This window comes from Ornithorhynchus anatinus, chromosome 4 (genome assembly GCF_004115215.2).
Source record: "Ornithorhynchus anatinus isolate Pmale09 chromosome 4, mOrnAna1.pri.v4, whole genome shotgun sequence".
Taxonomy (NCBI): domain Eukaryota; kingdom Metazoa; phylum Chordata; class Mammalia; order Monotremata; family Ornithorhynchidae; genus Ornithorhynchus; species Ornithorhynchus anatinus.
The window spans coordinates 15,818,585-15,841,057 of record NC_041731.1 but is presented as its reverse complement, the minus strand read 5'-3'; the positions used below and the strand labels follow the sequence as shown (position 1 = coordinate 15,841,057).

The following is a 22,473-nucleotide window of genomic DNA, read 5'->3' as shown; positions in this document are numbered from 1 at the left end:
GAGAAAGAAGCTAGTAATTTTAAGAAGCAGAGTCTCATCTATAGGCCATAAGATTCTTTCTAATCTAACACATTAAATGGAAAATTCCAACCAAACCTGACAGACTTCTGGTTAGGGCACCTGCCAAATAGTCATTCTCCCACTTCCTCATTGGGATCTCTTTCTTTTCAGAATTCCTTATTTCACTATTTCATGACAGAATAACGCACGCTAATTTACCCACCTGAAACAAGACAGGACACTCAGATTCAGTCACTAGGCATCGATTCTGAGAAACGCACCACCTTTAGGTTTATTGTTTGTATACGTACAAACATACAAACCTTTATTGTTTGTCTTTAGGTGTTGTTCTTCAAAATTCAAAAGGAGTAGAAAGCTGAATGGTGGCACTTAGAGTTCAGTTGCATTTTGGCAGTTTCCAGAAAGATGTATCTAGTAGCTGAAGTGCATAAAGGCACAAGAGGGTAAAGGTTTACAACCCAGGGTTGAAGTTGTACATAGCTTTTTGATTTCATAAGTGGGTCCCTCTTCTCCCCCTGCCCTTTTCTTCAATTAATCAATCAATGGATTGTATTTGTTGAGTGCTTTCCATATGCAAGACACTGCACTTGGAGAGTACAATAGAAGAGAGTTAGTAGACACATTCCTTGCCCATACGAGCTTCCAGTCGAGAGGTAGAGACAGATATTATATGTCTTCTCTATCTTTTGTTTTTCTTTTTGAACCGCCATCCACTTAGTTTCTGCCCAGCCGGGAGGTAGTAGCTGAAGCACTGAGGAGGTGAGGTAATAATATTGACGGTATTTGTTAAGGGCTTGCTATGTACCAGGCACTGTACTAAGTGCTGGGGTGGATGCAAGCAAATTGGGTTGGACACAGTCCCTGTTCCCCATGGGGCTCATCGTCTCAATTCCCATTTTACAGATGAGGGAACTGAGCCCCAGAGAAGGGAAGTGATTTGCCCAAGTTCACTCAGTAGTCAAGTGGCAGAGTCGGGATAGGAAGTGGGGGAAGGGGGTGGTTTCAGTTGTGGATATTAAAGCCCCCATCCCAGTGCATATACAGTTCTTTCTCCCCACCCTGCCTCTTGCAAGCTCCTGTTTTTCTCCATCCCACCACCTAGATCTTAGGAAAGCTACACTGCCAACAGGGATAAGAGTGATAGCACGTTCTTTCTCTTCCTTATGCACAGTCATTTCCCTAGTGGGATATTGCACCTCCTAGTGAGTCAGCCAATTAATCGTATTTATTGAGCACTTACTGTGTGCAGAGCACTGTATGAAGCACTGGGGAGTTAACGATATAACAGACACATTCCCTGCCCACAGTGAGCTGAGCTGCAAGGCCAAAGGGTGATGTAAAAGAAGATCGAGAGACTAGAAGGGTAAAAGCAGCCAATGGAAATGCTTAGTTTGGGGAGAGGGATTGTTTGGATGATAGGAGAGTAGGGAATAAAAACAAATAGGATTGGCAGAGGTGGGAAGATTATGCCAATTATCCCCCCAAAATGAACGGGATTGATTGTAAGCTCACTGTAGGCAGAGAGTGCATCTGGAGGACTGATTCTAGGCTTGTTGTGGATGGAGAGTTTATCTTCAGAAATGACTGTAAACTTGTCGTGCGCAGGGAATGGGCCTACCCACTCTCTGGTATTCTCCCCAGCAGTTGGTACAGTGTTCTACACGCAGTAAGGACTCAATAAATACCACTGATAGATAGATAGATAGATAGATAGATAGGAGTGTGGATCTAACAAGGACTGGATGTCAAATCTGTGGCACAGCTCGGGAATAAAGGTAGAGCAAGCTTAGTGAAGGGAAATAGGCAATAACAAGACAGAAATGAAAGCATGGAGGGGACTGCTCTGATTATGCTTTCTGCAGGAAAGAAGATTGAAGAAGGATAACGGTTCACTCAGATACAAACAGATGGACAAGGAGATAGAACAAATGTGTGCTTTGGTATGTCTCCAAAACGCAACCATCTCAAGCTCTAAACAAACAGTCTAATCTCTAACAATTCAATGCCCTTTCTGGAAGTAATTGATTTGCAAATGCTTTTGTGTCTTAGAATAGATTTTCTGGTTTCATTAGAGCTCTGGGTTCATTTCAGAAATATTACCTAGGCATCTTGTGGATTGAAAGATGCAATAAAGTTATTGAAACAACAGATTTTATTTGGAATACGCATTTGCTGTGATCGTTTGACAGACTGAGATAAATGCCTGGGATTTTAATTTTATTGGCTGTCCTTCCTGGCCTGCCTCTCTCAGGAGGCTATAGAGAAGGTTTGGGAAAGCTAGATCAAAGCTGTCTTTTCAAATAAAAACCCCTTCCCAAATTCTTCCCCTCCTGGCTCCTGCCAGAATTCATTACAGCCCGTTTTTAGTGCCCGTGACTCAAGAAACACGAAAAAAGAACTCTCAAAGTTTATTGCAGTTTCTCCTGTTTGATGACCCTTTTTGTTCCTTGATGATCCCTTGGTTTTGAATAAATACTCCACAGGATTTTCCATGCTATCGAAAAGTGTGATATTGGGTTTCAGCACATTGTCAGAAACTTTTCACAGTGATGCATTTCTGGCCTAGAGAACACTTTCTTATGAACACGTCAAAAGAAGCAATTTCTCTTCCTTTCTAATTATGCCAAAGACGGAACCATTATTTTCTTTCTCCTTTCTTTGCCTTTAGTTTCAGTCACATGCACAGAAATGCTCAGGTTTGGAGATATTCTGTTGACTTTAGAGGTTCTGTGGTTGCAAGAGAGATGGTTGAGATGAGGGTAAAGAAATGTTTTCATGTGCGTAAAGGAATTCTAAAGACCAAAAGGTTCATTTCAGTTCAAAGCTTTCAGCATATTATAAATAGAAATGCAAAATGCAAAAGTGTCTTTTCTAATGAGAGAGAGTTAGGGTATCTCTGGGAAACAGCTTAATATTCCAGATTTTTGAGTGTTCTAGTTTATGGTCCTTCCTTTTTCCCCATGTGAGCGTTTCTAGTCGGATTCAAACAATTCATTTATGGAAACTTTTGAGTTGAGAGTAAACGTGCTAAGTTGAATATAACTGAGAACATTTTTGGAAGCATGTAAATTAGATCTGGTTAAAGTGACAATACCTTCATGTGGTTTTCCAAACATTGATACTAAACTGGGCCTGGCATTTTTTAAAAGAAGTTTTTTACCTGGGTAATAGACTTGAAAATTTACTGGGTGCAGAGCACTATACTAAGCACTTGGGAAAGTAATAATAATGTTGGTATTTGTTAATCGCTTACTATGTGCAGAGTACTGTTCTAAGCGCTGGGGTAGATACAGAGTAATCAGGTTGTCCCACGTGAGGCTCACAATTAATCCCCATTTTACAGATGAGGGAACTGAGGCACAGAGAAGTTAAATGACTTACCCACAGTCACACAGCTAAGTGCCAGAGCCGGGACTTGAACCCATGACCTCTGATTCCCAAGCCCGTGCTCTTTCCACTGAGCCAAAGTACACAATGACAACACAACAGACACATTCCTTGCCCACAGTGAGCCTGCAGTCTAGAGGAAAAGCGTACAAATCGTTATTTAGTGAAAGTTTCTGATGACAAAATGACATTTATGTATACAATTTATATTTGGCATCAATTGCCACTTGATTAGTATGTTTTAATTTGAAACTTCTAAATCAGAAGTTGTATTTTTAGGTTTTGAGAAAAAAAAATGGTCCAATTGATGTGTATCATCAGATTACCTTCTATCAACGAATTTTAGTGGCACATAAAGATTGTCAACTTCTCATTACACTGCAAGCTCATTAAGGAGTTCGAATCCCACCTCTGCCACTTGTCAGTTGTGTGACTGTGGGCAAGTCACTTCACTTCGCTGTGCCTCAGTTACCTCATCTGTAAAATGAGGATGAAGACTGTGAGCCTCACGTGGGACAACAACAAATGCCAACATTATTATTATTATTATTATCTTCCAACTCTATTGCATTGTACTCCTCCAAACGCTTACCCAGCCCTCTGCCAGCAAACCTTCCCCATTCCACCCCAAGCTCCCCAGGTCTTAGAAACCCACCGGTCATCTCTATCACTTAATGTGTGGAAAGCACTGTACTGAGTGCTTGGGAGAGTATAATACAACAACAAACAGACACATCCCTGCCCACAGTCTAGAGAGGGAGACAGACATTAATTGTACTCTCCCAAGCATTTAGCACAGTACTTTACACACAGGTAACGTTCAATAAATATGACTGATGAATGACTATGAATGATTATGCACTGCCCTTTTAAAACCATATCAATCAATCAATGGTATCTATTGAGTGGACTGTAGTCAGTGCTTGGTAAAGTACAATACAATAGAGTTGGAGACGGATTACAAGAAGCTTACATTCTAGAAGGGGAGAAGGACATTAAAATAAATTATGGGAGGGGCAGAATATTAGAGCACAAGGATATTTACACACGTGCTGTGGAGTTGGGGTGAGTAACAAAATGCTCAAGGGGTACACAACCAAGTGAATAGTCAACAGTGAGGGAAAGGTGGAAGTGGTCAATGGGAGGGCTTAGTCAGGGAAGGCCTCTTGGAGGAGATATGATTGTAGAGGGTTTTGAAGGTGGGGAGAATGGTGGTCAAATATGAAGGGGAGAGAGTTCCAGACCTAGCAGTACTGGCTAGGGGTTGGCGGCGATATATAAGAGATCGAGATACAGAAAGTAGGTTGGCTTTAGAGGAGGCAATTATTCCAGTTGTTTATTAGGAGAGCTGGCCTTCCCTGATTTATCTCTCACCTCCTTACCTTATTGCCACACCCGCCATATCTGGCACTCCAAAACTTCTGCATCACAAGTGCATTTGAATCCTCACCCCCTAAAGACTTGGACATTCGATGCTCTCTCCCTCCTCTGCCCACCTTAGCACTTTTCTACATATTTTTAAACTATTGCTTCCGCCAGCCTTCAATTTATTTTAATGTCTGTCTCCCCCACTAGATTGTAAGCTCTTTAAGGGCAGGGATCATGCCCACTTAGCCTATTATACTCCAAGTGCTTACTTAGTACAGTGCTCTGTACTCAGTAAGCACTCAGTAAGTACGACTGATTATTAATTGATTGTAGTTTAGACTGGAAAGGTAAGACCGAAAAAGCAATTCTATTTCAATTCAATTTCTATTCTTTTTCTCCTATAATTTACTGACTTTCCCTCAATCCTTACTCTTAAAACCATATCAATCCACTCCCAATGCAGTTCTTTATTTACTTGTTGACTATTCAAGTTCTTTGTTGTCCGATTCTAACCCTAATCTTATTTTGTTTTTGTTTTTTCAGGTTCTTTCAGTATCTGAATTTCTCTGGCCATGCATGCTATTTCTCATTCTGACTGTAGTCCGTTTTGAGGAAACTCCAAGATACAGAGACAATTGTAAGCTTTACATTTAAGCCTGCTTTATGAATTTAAAACAATAGTAAGAATTCTAAACTCCCTCCTCCTTCATATAAGACGGACCACCATGCCTCTCACCTTCAAAGTCTTATTAAAGTTATTAAATATAAAATATAAATAAGATAAATATAAAATAAAAGTTACATCTCAAAGAGGCCTTCCCCGATTAAGGCCCCCTATCCTCTATTCCTTCTCCCTTCTGTATCGCCTATGAACTTGGATCTGTACCCTTTAGGCACTTGATATTCACCCCACCTTTGGCCCTATAGCACTTATGTATGTTATTACTCCCAGAGAGGTGTAGCACAGAAAAAAGACAGATGACTCGCTCCAAATCAGGCACTTTTACTCCCTTTCCTTCCCAGGAGATCTCAGCACGTGGCCACTGGACTCAGTATTGAGCCACTTACACGGGAGGAGTCTTAACACCTCTCTTCATGTGCAAAAACCTGCCTCCAGCTTATGGGGTCGGCTGTCCTTGGCCCTTCTGAACGTGATCCCACCAAAGCAAACCATCAGTTGTCCCCATGGTGCCAGTGGGATTCCATGGCTTCTCATAGGTGGTTGGCATCCCTCGCTCTCCAGTGGCCCACGTTCATTGTTCTTGGTCCCTTCTCCAACAGTCTTACTGATCTCTACGTGGTGACCAGATCCACCATCTTGGAACCATGTGGGCTGGGGGATGGACAAAGGGGTTCCCCAAATTCCCAGGTGCTGGGGGAATATGGGGTGCAATTTGTGTTGGCTAGTGACTCCAGGAGATGTTACAGGCTGCGCTCCGGAACAGGGGCTAAGGTATACACCATGCTACCTTGCCATCAAGTAGTGTGTGGGAAGGGGGATGGTAGTCTTGGGTCTGTGAAGCCAGTTGGGGTTGGAAGCAGCACTATTTGGTTGCAGGGACCCCAGAATCCCAGAGAGACGGGAGGTGGATACATTGGCTTCATGGCACAGGCAGCTCGGAGCCACCGTCTCCGTCCCACAAGGCCCGCTATGGACCTCATCCCGGGCTGTGGGAATGACAGAGCGGATCGGATCTTCCTCTCTGTTCCGTAGAGCTAAGTGGCTTGGATCCCCTCTGCCCCACGGAGCTAAACTCAGACCACGGTTTGGAGCAGGGAAAAATAATAATCATAATAATAATAATGATGGTATTTAGGTGCTTACGAGGTTCCAGGAACTGTACTAAGCACTGGGTGGATACAAGCAAATCAAGTTGGACCTAATCCCTGTCCCATATGGGATTCACAATCTCAGTATTACAGATGAGATAACAGTGACACAGAGAAGTGAAGTGACTTTCCCAAGGTCACCCAGCAGACAAATGGGAAGAAGTGTGGTGTAATGGACACAGCAGGGGGCTGGGAATAGAGCAGGGGGCTGGGAGTCAGAAGGACCTGGATTCTAATCCCAGTTCCTCCACCTGCCAGCTGGGTAACTTGGGGCAAGTCACTTCACTTCTCTGGGCCTCAGTTACCTCAACTATCAAATTGGTATAAGACTTGGAGCATCATTTGGGACATAGACTGTGTTCAACCTGATCACCTTGTATTCATTCATTCATTCATTCATTCATTCATTCATTCATTCATTCATTCATTCATTCCTTCATTCATTCATATTTATTGACTATGAATATACGGTGTGCTGAGGACTGTACTAAGCACTTGGAAAGTACAATTCGGCAACAGAGACAATTCCTACCCATCAACGGGCTCACAATCTAGACTCGATCCTAGTGCTTACAGCAGTGCCTGACACATAGTAAGTGCTTAACAAACACCATAAAACAAAAAACAGCATGAGTGTGGGAGTCAGGGGATGAGTCAATTATTCTGCTAAGGGAACATAATGAGAAATAAAGGGAATATCTTTCCTTTTAAACAGTGTTCTAGTGCATACTCTTCATGCCTTTGGTTTCATTACTGTTTACACTTGTTTTGTGTTTGAACTTAGGTTATTTGCAACCTCGTGACTTGCCGAGCCAAGGTCTTTTTCTCTTTGTTCAAAGCCTTCTTTGTAATACTGGCTCAAGATGCAAGAACAGCAGTTACACCGGTCCACAAAACCACTTTCGGTGAGAAATGCATTTTTAAAGTTGGTCTGGGGAATGGAGAGGTGGAATTAACAGGCTCTTATACTCGCCGCCATGAACCGTAAGCTCCATGTCTACCAACTCTATTATGGTATTTGTTAAACGCTTAGTATGTGCCAGGCACTGTACTAAGTGCTGAGATAGATATAAGTCTAATTAGCTTGGACATAGATCGTATCACACAAGGGGCTACCAGTCTTAATCCCCGTTTTACAGATGAGGAAATTGAGGCACAGAGAAGATAAGTGAACTCGCTCAAGGTCATATAAAAGACAAGCGGTGAAGCTGGGATCAGCGAGAAGGTGCGGTGGCCAGGCCGCTGAACCTCCAGCGGATTCAGGACGGGGCAGTCTGCTTGGATGATCGACCCACCCCGAGTCGTTCTGACTCCTAAACCTGTGCTCTATCCACTATACCACACTGCTTCTATTGTATTATCCCAAGCACTTAATTAATACATACTCTTTTCAGAGTTAGCGCTCAATAAATATCATCTATCGATTGATTGATAACTTTAAAAAAGTCTCAGAAATGCCAGCAATAAGTTGGGCTTGCAGCTCTCTTCTCCCACTAGACTCCAGCTCCTCCTCTTCATTGATTCCTAGTTTATGTTCTCACTGTGCCTAATTTTCAATTCCCCCATCTCTGACCCCTTGTTCACATCCTTCCTCCTGAGGAAGAATGATGAAGATTTCAGACCAAAAACTGCCCAACCACAAACTAATAGGGCTAGGCATGAAGGAAATTGCTCACTAACACAGTGAGTACAGGATCTCATTCATGACTCTTCTTCTTTTGTGACCTAGTAGATAGAGCACGGGCCTGGGAGTCAGAAGAAACTGGGTTCTAATCCTGGCTCCTGGGTTCTAATCCTGGCTCTGCCACATGTCTTCTGTGTGACCTTGGGCAAGTCACCTCACTTTTTTGTGCCTCAGTTACCTCATCTGTCAAACTGGGATTAAGATTTGAGCCCCATGAGGGACGGGGCTGTGCCCAACCCGATTGCTTATATCGATCCCGGGACTTAGTATAGTGTCTGGCACCAAGTAAAGCATTTAACGAATATTACCATTATTATGATCATTATCACTATTATTATGAGTAATAATAATCACCTTATTCTTTACCCCCAGCCAGGGACAGTGACCCCTTTCAAATCCACCAGGTCACAGCTCTCCCCATCTTCAAAGCCATTCTGAAATGCCACCTCCTCCAGGATTCGTTTGTCCTCCTCCCAAGTTCTGTCTTCTCATCTACCTCCTTATCACTTACGCACTCACTTTTCTACATGTCAGTTTATGTACTTCACTACCTCAGCCCTTATTTTGTTACCTATCCATATTTCCCTTCTATTTTTCCTTCTATTAGAAACTTATTCTGGATCTGCCTCTCCCATTAAACTGTAAATTTCCCAAGGGCAGGGATCACGTTCTTCATCTTAATTTGTTTCTCTCAAGCAGTTAGAGCAGTGATCTGCCCAAAGTGGTGCTCAATAGAAACTCTCAATTGACCGGATGCCTGATGGAGAAGGAAGGTTCTGACTTTGATCTGCTTTTATTTTTTTTGATTCCTTAAATTCCACACCTTACATCAGGTGAGAAAATTCCTGCTCTAGCTCAGGGAAATTAACAAGCCCTCCCCACAACTCAGTGTGTTAAAGAATGGCTTCTGGTCTTACCATTACTTGACACGCTTTAGATGTGCACTCTTGTGCGTCTGTAAGCTTTTGTTTTTCTTCCATTTTACGTAGGTTCACTACTCACTGAATGAATTGAGCTCTAAAGCTCACAATAAAACCTCAGCTGCAAAGTCCTAGGTTCTGCTTCTCTTCAATTCAGAACCAATGAGACCTGTAATTTTCTCTTAGGTTATACCTGAAACTCCATCTAAGTTCATTTATTTGGCATTTTAAACAAACGTGGGTCAAGTTTACGGTTGGAAAGGAAAATTCTATTCAAGTAGAGAGTCACCCGATCTTCATTATTGTAAAAAAACAGTTCCTACATGACTGGTTTTGTTACAGAGTTTTCGTTGCATTCTAATGAAAAGCTTAGTAGCCAAAGGAGATTAGTGCTGCCAGCCGAATAAATGGACATAGTGTGTGCACATGGGGTGATGCGGGGACTGGTCTGTGGGTACGCTTGCATAGATAGAATCTTTAGTTGAGTGAGGGAAATTTGCTCTGTTTTCTACATCTGCTGCCTCCACATCTTCTCCTTCAATTCTCTTCTTCTCCACAACTAAACTGGCTTCCACCCCTTTCATTTCACAGACACTGCCCCTGAAAGGTCACCAATGATATCCTTTTGCCAAATCCAAAGGCCTCTACTCTACTGTAATCCTCTTTAACTGCTCAGATGTCTTTGACACCGTGGACCATCCCCTTCTCCTTGGAAAATTATCTAACCTTGGTTTCACCAACACTGTCCTCTCCTAGTTCTCCTCCTGTCTCAAAGGTTGTTCCTTCTCAGTCTCTTTCACAGGTTCTCCTCTGCATTCCACCATCTAACCCTGGGGTGGGGGGATGGGGGCCCTCAAGGCTCAGTTTTGGGTCCCCTTCTATTCTCCATCTACACCCACTTCCTTGGAGGACTCACTGGCTCCCACGGCTTCAACTACAACCTCTGTGAAGATGATTTCCAAATCTACCTCTCTCCTTCTCTGCCGTCTCATATGTCTTCTTACCTTTAGAACTTCTCCTCTTTCCTCTCCCACTGACACCTCAAATTGATCCTGTTTAAAACAGAATTCCTCATCTTTCCACCCAAACCCTGTCCTTCTCCTGTCTTTCCCATCACTGTAGACAACACCACTATCTTCTTTGACTCACAAACCTTGTCATTACGCTCTTCTCGTCTCTCTCAGTCAATGTCCGCTTCTTGTGGTCAGGGAAAACCAACTCTATTGCATTGAACTTTCCCAAGAGTGATCTGCGCAGTGTAAGAGCTCAATAAATACCTTTGAATGATTGATTGATAGTACAGTGCTCTGCACACAGTAAGCACACAGTAAATAGCAAGGTGAGCTGAGTAGTTTTGATTTTTATTCAGACAGATTTGCTATCATTTCCAGTGACGAATAGCACAGAAAACGAGAGAGCTGCAGTCAGTTCTTTCAAAAGGTGGGGGTTGTATACCTGAAATACCCTGCGTTTAAGGAAAGCTTATGATTTAGTATTCACCCTGTGTCTGCCACCATGCTCACAAGCCCAATCGTTTCTTCTGAATTACTGTCATATTCTATCCAGGCAGGTGTCGTAACTTTGTATCCACAAAGTGTAGTAAAACCAAAAAATCCAAAAAACATGCATTCCAGCTGCAACTGACTGTATATATAAGGAATAATTTCAATTATGTTGCCAACACCAGCTCATAAATTCACATTGAGTAAAGTGAGTAGAAAAGCAGTGTGGCCTATTGGAAAGAGCACAGGTCTGGGAGTCAGAGGATCCGGATTCTAATACTAGCTCCCCCGCTTGACTGCTGTGTGACCTTGGGTAAGTCACTTAACTTCTCTATGCCTGAGTTTCCTCATCTGTAAAATAGAGATTCTGTGCCTCTTCTCCCTGTTACACAGACTGTGAACCCTATGTAGGACTGGGACTGTGGCTGACCTGGTTATTGTGTATCTATCCCGAGCCTTTAGCATAAAGTAAGTGCTTAAAAAGTACCCCACTTATTATTACTTACATGTTTACCTTTTTCACTGTCAAGAATCTCCTTCATAGAGACAGTTGAAATTATAAAGTATAAACTCTCTCTGTACCTTCCCCTTTGATATTCTTACACAATCCCCTTCTCTATTTTTTCTTCCTCTCTTTTTGACTTTAAACTTTTGGCTTCTGTTTTCAAGGTCCATTCTCTTTAGCCATGGGTTTTTCTCTCTATGAACCACACTAATCCCTTCTGGCTTGGTCTCACCAGTGACCTCTTAACACCTATGGGTATTTCTATGCAACGGACATTGATGTGTATTTGAAGTAGTGGTTAATGTTATTTGTGTTTTCGTCAGTGTCTTCCAGGCGGTTGTACTTTCCTCAAGGGCAGAGACTGTCTTGTTCCTGCCTAGATCTCAATAGAGTGACGCATACACAGTCCATAAATATTGATGACTTCCTCTGTCTCTCATTCTTATTTCCTGCCTCCTTCTTAAGTATTAAAATGTATGCCGTGGAGTTAGCTGCTGATTTGCATGACCACTAGAGATAACGTTAATAAGGATTTTTATGCAGTTCTGAGATTTGGTGCAATTTATGGGTTTATGGCTTTGGGGCTACCTCTCTCCAGAGACATGACTGAAATAAAATGAGGGAATAGAAACCTGTCACCTACAGGAAATAGCTCAGTGGCTTATGGAAAACAAATGATGAAAGATATCAAAGTGAGTGGATCATAGGGACTCTGAAATGGTCTTCAATCAATCAATCAATCAGTGGTTTATACTGAGCACTTACAGTGTGCAGAGCACTGTCCTAAGCACTTGGGAGAGTGGAATACAACAGTCGGTGGACACATTCCCTGTGCACAAGGAGCTTATAGTTTAGAGGAAACTACATTAATATAAATCTATAAATGGTAAAGAATTTTTGATTCTGGTCTTGCTTTACGTATCTGGGACCTTTGGTTTCAAATTCTAAAATTCCAGCAAAGTTTCCACATGCTCAAATACGAAGAACAGCTATCTTCATTTTTATTTACCATTATTTACCATTTCCTCAAAGCGTTAAATATGGCTGGTGGAAATCTATCTGGAGATTTTGCCATTATTATATTATTCACATTTTTCTTACCAACACAGATGAGAGAATGATCCACCTTTGAATTCATTTATGATCAGTCATCACTTTATTGCAATTGGGAAGCAGTGAGGCATTGTAGAAGGAACATGGAACGGATCCCAGCTTCTCCATTTGCCTGCTGGGTGACCTTGGACAAGTCACTTAACTTTTGTGTGCTTTAGTTTCCTCATCTGCCAAATGGGAAATAACTGTCCTCCTCCCCCTTTAGATATTTAGCCCCTTGTGGAACAGGGACTATGTTCAGTCCTGTGGGCTCTACCCTAGTACTTAGCACTAAGTATTTGGTATTTTGTAAATGCCTAACAAATACTATTATTATCATTACTATCATCATCATCATTACAGTGAATATTCTGTGTTGTAGCATTTTGTTCACATTCTGCCACTATCTTTACTAATCTGAGGAGATCACTGGGGCTATTCCTTTGTGTCTAGCTCTGGCCCATTCACAGGACATTCTGGCCAATATTTCTTTCTTTATTGGCATAAAACATCAATCAAGCAAGCAAGCATTCCATCAGCAGTACTTATTTAGTTATTAATCTGCAGAGCACTGTACTAAACTCTTTGGGGAGTATGACAAAAGTGGTAGACACGAACCCTGCTCCCAAGGAGCTTACAATTTAGTGGGAGAGGCAGACAATGAAATAAACTATAGATAAAAGAAGTAACAGAGTTTAAGTGCCTAGGAAACAGAAGGAGAGGGAGAATCAAATGGGGAGATGAGAAGTTAGTTAGGGATGACTTCTCGGAGAAGAGACAATTTTAATAAAGATTTGAAGCCGGGACGTTTGGGGTCTGGCGGATTCAGTGGATGAAGGAATTCCACCAATAAATTTGTTGTGATGCATCTGCATTATTTTTGGGATAACAGAAGATATTTTAGAATAGACTCCTATATTCAGGGCTGTTCCATACAATCATTCATTATATTTAGCCTAGATTATTGCATCAGCCTTCCTGCTGTCCTCCCAACCTCCTGCCTTTCCCCACCCCAGTCCAGTCTTCACTCCACTGCCCGGATCATCTTTCTACAGAAACGTTCAGGACGTGTCACCCCCTTCCTCAAAAATCTCCAGTGGTTGCCCATCCACCTCCATATCAAACAAAAACTCCTCACCATTGACTTTAAAATCACCATGTCCTCTCTTACCTCACCTCGCTTCTTTCCTTCTACAACCCAACTTGCACACTCTACTCCTCTGGTGCTAACCTTCTCACCGTGTCTCGGTCTCTCCTGTCTCACCACCGACCCCTGGCCCAGTCCTGCCTCTGGTCTGGAATTATAATAATAATAATGATGGTATGTGTTAAGCACTTATAATGTGCCAAACACCATTCTAAACTCTGGGGTAGATGCAAGGTAATCAGCTTGTCCTATGAGGGGCTCACAGCTTTAATCCCCATTTTACAGAAGAAGTAACTGAGGCAGAAAGAAGTTAAGCGGCTTGCCCCAGGTCACAGAGCAGACAAGTGGTAGGGTTCAGATTAGAACCCATGTCCTTTGACTCCCAAGCCTGTGCTCTTTCTGATAAGCCACACTCCTTCTCCAAGCTAAGCAGGCAGTGCCAGGGGGTAGATACCAGAGGGTAGATCTCAAATTCCCACCAGGTGATTGCTCTACTAACCCCTGGTTGCACCTGGAAAGTTTCCAGTAGTCTACCAGTCCTGACTAGGGAAGGGAGAGTCAAGCAGAGGCATTCCCAGTCCATTCCTAGCTTGGCCAGTGGCTAGTGATTGGAAGGCAGTCTGCTACAAGCCAAGACTCCCCCGTGCTGGGCAGCAGTGATATGGGAAAGAGTCGAGGGCTGAGACTCAATTTTACTGCATGGAACAAGGGCAGTTGTAAACCACTTCTGGAGTTTTACCAAGAGAACTCTAGGGATCCACTTCCAGAACAATGGCAGATGGAGGTGGGGTATTCTGGGCGAGATGTGTCCATGATGTCACTAAGGGTCCCAAGTCCTCATTTTATCACTCTATTAGTCGTCAATCAGCCAGATTTATTAAAGTGCATATTATATGCAGAGCACTATATTCATTCATTCATTCACATTTATTGAACACTTACTGTGTGCCAAGCAGTGCATTAAGCACTTGGGAGAGTACAGTCCAACAGAGTAGGTAGACATGATCCTGTACACAAAGAGCTTGTGGTCTAGAGGGGAAGACAGACTTGAAAATATATTACAGATTTCATCATAGGTGTGGTGTGGCTGAGGGTAGGGTGAATATCAAGTGCTTAAACGGTGTGGATACATATGCAAAGGAAGCACAGAAGGGTAGATGAGTAAGGGAAATGAGGGCTTAGTTGGGGAAAGCCTCTTGGAGCAGATGTGATTTTAGTAAGGTTGTTAAGTAAGTCTGGTATAGTTGCTCTCATTTCCTTAAAATCAGCTTGTAGACAAAAGTGGTTCTGTTTGGTTGTGGCATCTTACTCTAATCCCTTCCTTGCAACTTCTTGTAGCCTTCCTTGTCTCTCTTTTTCTCTTGTCTTTCCTGCTCTTCTTAACTCCCTCTTAGCAAGACTTAGGTTTCAGGAGTTGGGCCAAGACTGAAGAAATTCGATTGGAACTGGTCCATGGAAAGATGGAATTTTCGTGCCACCCAAATCCTCTTAAAATAATGTTCTTTTCCTGGTCTTGGGTATTTACTTTTGAACAGGTTGCACTGAAAAAAAAATAATTCAACAAGCACATGCCTCTTTGGATATTTAAAATCATTCTCAGATTCATGCTCAGTTATAATCTCTCCTAAGATTAAATTCAAGAACTTTGAAATGAAAGAGCAGGAACCCAAAACCCATTTAATTATTATGGAAGAAGGCATCTTGTATTTCCACAAGCTGATAATTCTGTGGTTTCCCAGGAAATTCCTATGTCCATCTTAGATGAGTGTTCATGTTACATGGCTTTCTGAGATCACTGTAGCCAAGAAAGTTGGGATCTCCAGGGAGTGTCAATAAATAGCCTTCACTGCTTTTCCTCAGTCATGTGCTTTGTGCTCAGGGTTGATGTATTTGAGATGCCACTCTGATTAAATCATTGTTCTTGCACTCCCTCTGTTGACTTTATTATCTATCAAGATAAGTGCTACCCATTTACCACTAAGTTGATCCAAGCTCTCAGGAAATTGAAATCTCCCACTTTGGGAAATTTCTACAAGGGAGTTTTCCACTTCTGCCTCAACCACCTTGTTCAGAAACAGCAATAATATGCTGCCGAAATGGGGAAATTGTCCCAGAAAGACAGAATGTCTCTGGTGTAGAGAACTGATGGACAATTCATGTCCCGACTAATTTTCTTGAAATGAAATACTCATCCCAAAATATAATGAAAATCATCTTATTTATTAAGCAGTTACACTGTGCTAAGAACAGGCAGGGGGGGCAGCTGAGACTAGAACCCAGGTCTCTTGACTCCCAGACATAAATAGGATCTTCCACTAAGCCCTGAAAGCAAGCATAATTATTTTTTGGTATCTGTTAAGCACTTACTATATGCCAGACACTCTACTAAGCACTGGAGTAGATACAAATGAAGCTGGATTGGCTTATCCCTGTTCCATAAGGGACTCACAGTCTTAATGAGGTTTCTGTCCCCTTCACTCCACGGAAACCGCCCTCTCAAAGGTCACCAGTGATCTTTCTCTTGCCAAATCCAACAATCTCCACTCCATCCCAATCCTCCTCAACCCCTCAGCTGCCTTTGACACTGTGGACCACCCCCTTCTCCTGGAAACATTATCTGACCTTGGCTTCACTGACACTGTCCTCTCCTACTTCTCCTCCTATCTCTCTGGCTGTTCATTCTCAGTCTCCTTCATGGACTCTTCCTCTGCCTCCCACCCTCTAACTGTGAGGGGTCCCTCATGGTTCAGTTCTGAGTCCTTCTAGTCTCCATCTACATCCACATCCCTGGAGAACTCCTTTGCTCCCATGGCTTCAATTACCACCTCTATGCAAATGATACTCAAATCTACAGCTCCAACCCTGATCTCTTCTCCTCCTGTTTTCAAGACATTTCTATTTGGATATCCTCCAGTCACCTCAAACTTAATACGTCTAAAACGGAATATCTTATCTGTTATTTGTTGCTGAATTGTACTTTCCAAGCACTTAGTACAGTGCCGTGCACACAGTAAGAGCTCAATAAATATGATTGAATAATTGCCATTTTCTTTTTTTTTCTTTGTCTATTAAAAACACTTCCAGATACCAACCCGTTCAAGGCCCCAGCATGATGGGGGGTGACCTCGCCTTTCTGAAAGAGATGCAAGACCTTGCTCAGGGGGTTTCAGCAACAATGGAAAAAGCTCTGACTTTACGAAAGCTTTGGATGGAAGAGTCCAAGTGGTCCAGTAAGCAATTTTGTTTGAATGGCTGTATTTCTGAGTGAGGTCTGGTCCAACTCTCTGATATACAGATCAAAAGCCTTAATGAAGGCCCATCTCCTCCAGGAGGCCTTCCCGGACCAAGCCCTCCTTTCTTCTTCTCCCACTCCCTTCTGTATCACCCTGACTTGCTCCCTTAATACACCCCCCTCCCAAACACACATTTCATGAAGGCAAGAGCTAAATTCCAATTGTTTCCACAAGGGATTAGCTATCTCTCAATATCCTTTGGCAACTGAGACCCATGTGGGCCTGAAGTTGGCTCTTCAGAATCAAATGCTTTTACATTGTTATCGATGGCATGCTACTCTACCAAAATAATTGATGTTTATGTATGAAATTATGCTTCCAGATAGGGAGAGGCTGTTTAATTTCAAACTAATGGCTACTTTATTGCTGCAATTTCAAGCAAACTCTTTGAGATGCACAGCAGATTTTACAATTTCATGCAGCAACCTATGAAATACAGCATTTTTTGAATACATTTCACTGCTTAAACCAGTCGTGCCAAACTTAATCCAATAGATGGGTTACTTATTTTGTCACACATTCCTAGGTGGGCCTCACTTTTAAAAATCTGTAAACCATCAATATATTCCTGGTAAAATCACTAGCAATAGCAATAATATTATTATTATCATCATTATCAATAATGAATACCATACAGCAAAAGGAAGTGAAATTGATGAATGCAACTATTTTTAATGATCTTTCATAGATACAGTGTTTACAGTGAGGACTTCCATGAAGACAGGAACAGTGATGCACAATTTGGGTGGAGGCAGAAAAGAAGACAGAGACTTAGAGAGACAAAGAGAGAGACAGAGAGACAGAGAGACTAATGGGCAGGGAGGACTGCTACACAATCCAGTATGGAGTAATAATACAATTAATAATAATGATAATTGTGGTATTTGTTAAGTGTTCCTATGTACCCTCTACTAAGTGCTTGGGTTGAATACAAGCAAATAGGAATGGATGCAGTCCCTGACCCACATGGGGCTCACAGACTTAATCCCCATTTTATATATGAGAGAACTGAAGCCGCGGAAAGTGAAATGACTTGCCTAAAGTCAAACTGAGGACCAGTGGCAGAGTCGGGATTAGAACCAGGCCTTTCTGAGTCCCGGGCCTGTGTTCTATCCACTAGGCCATGCTGCTTCTCATAATGACTGTTAAGCACTGTGGTCCTCTGGGAACACTGGCAAGTAGCCACTGGAAGCACTTGATGCTTCTCAAATTGACCGTTATGCACTGTGGTCCTCTGGGAACACTGGAAAGTAACCACTGGAAACACTCCCCTCCTGGCAGGAATTTGGAATAATCGAGAAGAGGGATTGAGTGATTCTGGCTCAGCTTTGTCTTCCCTTCCACCTTCTTCCCAGCTGTTGCCTGTCTGTCCTGGGTGGGCTGAATGAAACCTTTTAAACCCTTTCCCTTCTAATTATTATTATGATTATTATCATTATGGTACTTGTTAAGTGCTGTTCTAAACACTGGGGTGCATCCAAGTTAATCAGGTTGGACACAGTCCCTGTCCCACATGAGGCTCACACGCTTAATCCCCATTTTGCAGATGAGGTAAATAAGGCCCAGGGAAGTGAACTGACTTGCCCAAGGTCACACAGGAGACATGTGGTGGAGTCAGGATTAGAACCCAGGCCCTGCTGGCTCCCAGATCCATGCTCTATCCTCCAAGCCACGGTGCTTCTCTACCCTATTGGGACCTTAAGATGGTAGTCTGGTTGCAGTAGAAACCTTGATACCCTACTTTGAGTAGCTTATCTCCCCTACTGCCCCCCATTCCCTCCCCCACCACAAGGACCTAACTCAGGGAAGCTGTAGTCACTCAGGACCAGAGCCTGGAAGTTGTGTTTACTCAGGACCAGGGTCCGGAAGCCACAGGCTCTGAGGACAAGGCCTGGAGGCTGTGGTCACTCAGGACCAGAGCCTAGATGTTGTGGTCACTCAGGAGCAGGACCTGGAATCTGAGACCCCTCAGGACCAGGGGCTGGAAGCCACAGGCTCTGAGGGCCAGGTCTGAAAGCTGTGGTCACTCAGGATGAGACATCAGAATCAGTCACGGAGCCATTTCGGACCAGAAATTGGGTGCTGCAGTCTTTGAGATTCCAGGACTTCTCTTAGATTTTCCCCATCCTTCTCTCCCTCTGCTGAACCTCACCACATGTTACATCTCCTATCTATACTTACATCTATACTACACTATACATCTATACTACACATCTATACTACATTATACTACATCTCTTCATCTATATTTACTGGGCATCTCTCAATTGTGCATGGCATTGTACTGGACACTTACTCTGTGCAGAGCCCTATACTAAGCTCCTACAATGTGTGGAGCACTATACTGGGAACCTATTGTATATATGGAGAACTGTATTGGGCACCTACCTTTTGTGGAACACTGTAATAGTCCCCAAGTCCAGGCAAGATGTCCAAAGCATTGAGGGGAGCCCAAGATTGCAAGTGCCCAGAGCCAGATCCTAGTCGGGGCAGATTTATGAGAAGCAGTGTGGCTCAGTGGAAAGAGCCTGGGCTTTGGAGTCGGAGGTTAGGGGTTCTAATCCCGGCTCTGCCACTTGTCAGCTGTGTGACTTCTCTGTGCCTCAGTTCCCTCATCTATAAAATGGGGATTAAGACTGTGAGACCCACGTGGGACAACCTGATTCCCCTGTGTCTACCCCAGCGCTTAGAACAGTGCTCTGCACATAGTAAGCGCTTAACAAATACCAACATTACTATCTCCTCTCTCACTGTCCTACTCTCCTACTATAGCCCAGCCCGCACACTTCACTCCTCTAATGCTAACCTTCTCACTGTACCTCCATCTCGTCTATCTCTCCATGGACCTCTCGACCACATCCTGCCTCTGGCCTTGGAACGCCCTCCCTCTTCCCATCTGACAGACAGTTACTGTCCCCACCTTCAAAGCCTTATCAAAGGCACATCTCTTCCAAGAGGACTTCCCTGACTAAGCACCCTTTTCCTCTTCTTCCGCTGCTCTCTGCATCACTGTAACTTGTTCCCTTTATTCATCTCCTCTCCCAGTCCCATAGCACCTATGTACATATCTGTAGTTTATTCTTTTATAGTAATGTCAGTCTCTACCTCTAAACCGGAAGCTCACTGTGGCCAGGGAAGGTGTCTGTTTATTGTTCTATTGTCCTCTCCCAAACGCTCAGTACAGTGCTTTCCACACAATAAATGCTCAAAAAATACAATTAACTGACTCTCACCTGCATCCCCAAATGCCCATCCTCAGCACACTTCCCCACGCAACCCTCACCATGTGGCTGAAATTTCTGCCTCCCTCCCTCCCTCTTTCTCCTACAGAGCTGCCCGGCCCTTGAAGCGGTAGCAACAGGGTGAGGCAAAATGCACGTGGGAGAAGGATTGGCAGTGCATGAATGCCACCGCATGCGTTGTGGAACTAGTTGGTGCCTCAGTTCCTCCTTGCTTAGTTTAGAGCTATATTATTATCCATTGCCCTCTGATTCCTTAATAAAGAGAAGCCTTGGTGACCCCGTGAGCCAAAATCGCTCACACCTGAAATTACCATTTGGGGCCCAAATTGCTTTTTCATGACGGATCTTGAGCAAAGAAGTTTTGCGGAGAAGTGAAAAAAAATTACTTGTAGAAGTGACATTATGTGTTATTGCCGGAAAAGATTACGGCACATCAATAACATTCTGTTCTCAGTATGCACCAGTACTTTCAAAAGACTGATTTGATAATATCTCCAAGAATATGAAAGAAACGCTCATAATAGTTTCAATGACCATATAATGGACCTATTAGACCTTAAAAGGCCATTCTCCTTTTATAAACTTTTCTTTTTAGATGTATTTTTCAAAAGTGCTTTTGAAGAGTGAATCTTCGGGTTTTTCTGACATAAAGCTGTCATTGCATCCCCCACTTCATCCTTATTTGCTGTTTCTTGATCACTATATGTGATCTAACTATAAACTAGAAAGCATCACCATTCTTTGCTTTTTCTTCCTAGACCCCAAAGTGTGGGAAATCATAGAGTGTCCTGAAAGCCTTGTAAATGCTTAGTGGTATTAGTTGTTAACTAAATGATCAGTGATCTCCTGCAGATTATGGGGGATGTTTTGCTTTGTCACCGATAAAGCATTCTCATGCAATTGTAAAATAAATATACTGTATATTTCCCAAATTGCAGTTTACTAAGTAATTAATGTCCAACTCATTTGTCATTTAATAAACTTATTAAATGACCCCTTTTAAATGTGTTCATTTTTTCAGGTTCTTCTCATGGTTCTATTTTCTCTCAAGTAAGTATTTTCTCAATTTTGGAAGCTGGAATAAGGAATGAGTAAGTATCTTTTATTTTATTAATAGTGGTTCACATTTCAATAGGAAATATCTTTCATTATATTAATAGTGGTTCACATTTCAATAGGAAACCCCCCAAAACTGGAATTGGAACAACTTGTGTTGGCCCGAGACTTAGTTGAGGTATATTGATCAACTATCTTCAGTTGATTCCATTGTTATTGATCAATGACAAGCAAATGCCAAGAAGCAGCATGTTCTAGTGGATAGAGCACGGGCCTAGGAGTCAGGGGACCTGGGTTCCAATGCTACTCTATCAATTGCTTGTTGTGTGACAATGAGTGGAAATATTCCCTCACCACAGCGCTGTCTAGCTATTCTTAAGTACATATTTACATATTTCTTTTGTGTTTCAGTATCTTCTTTATGCCTGTTCTGTTTCACCCACCCCATTTTTTTATTGTTTTGTTAAGTTCTCAGCATGTGCCAAGCACTGTAATAAGCACTGGATACAAGCTAATCAGATTGGACACAATCTATGTTCCACATGGGATGCACAGTATTAATTTCCACTTTGCATATGAGGACACTGAGGCACAGACAAATGAAGTGACTTGCCCAAGGTCACACAGCAGGCAAAGGACGGAACTGGTATTAGCACCCAGGTCCTCTGACTCCCAGACCTCTGTTCTATCCACTAGACAACACTGCTTCTCTTTTGTTATTCCTCCAGTGCTTCCAGTCATTCTATACTCAGTGAGGGTTCGGTAATATTTTTAACTGATGGTCTTGTCCAGTTGGTCAAAAGCTTCTGTCTTTGCTCCTTTTTCTAATTAGGAGGATCTCAGTAAAACTGAGGAAATCATTTCTGTTCTGGAAAACCTTCATGACCAGCCCTATATTTGGAATCTACTGCATTCACTGTCAGAGCAACAGACAAAAAACATTAATCTAGAAGATGGGATGTACATTGTTATTCAGTTCCTTCAGACATTAACTAAGTAAGCCTTAAAAACTATGCATTAGTTATATTGTGGTTATATATGTGTTTTTATGGCTTAATGAATTAGTGTTACCAGTCAATATCATTTCTTTGCATAGAATCATTCGTCCCCAACTAGTTGTGCTAGAACACCCATCTAATTTTTCCCATTTTCCACTTTTTCCCTCAGACCTCTGGGAAACACTATAATGAACTTTGTTCTAAAGCACTGCGGAAAAGTCAGTGGTATAAACCCAGGGATGACACTTCTTATGTTTTTATTTCTTAAGAAGAGTATACTTTGTTTGGATCCATATGCTGATGGGTTCAATCAATCCTATTTGTTGAGCGCTTACGGTGTGCAGAGCACTGTACTAAGCACTTGGGAGCAATATTCTTTTCCAAAATGTGACCATATGAAGATTGTCCCTTTCTGCAATCAATCGATA

General features: G+C 42.5%; 1 protein-coding gene across 1 annotated transcript in view; it reads left to right on the top strand.

Annotated features, from left to right (window-relative positions):
* The first annotated feature begins 5,233 nt into the window (after window positions 1-5,233).
* The window catches only part of ABCA13 (ATP binding cassette subfamily A member 13), a 247,710-nt gene continuing 230,470 nt past the window's right edge, over window positions 5,234-22,473 (top strand). The window contains exons 1-7 of the mRNA XM_039911957.1: window positions 5,234-5,266; window positions 5,320-5,413; window positions 7,391-7,511; window positions 16,532-16,686; window positions 21,013-21,041; window positions 21,127-21,225; window positions 21,880-22,043. Coding sequence (XP_039767891.1) covers window positions 5,234-5,266; window positions 5,320-5,413; window positions 7,391-7,511; window positions 16,532-16,686; window positions 21,013-21,041; window positions 21,127-21,225; window positions 21,880-22,043 — 695 coding nt within the window. The remainder of the gene's footprint in view (window positions 5,267-5,319; window positions 5,414-7,390; window positions 7,512-16,531; window positions 16,687-21,012; window positions 21,042-21,126; window positions 21,226-21,879; window positions 22,044-22,473) is intronic.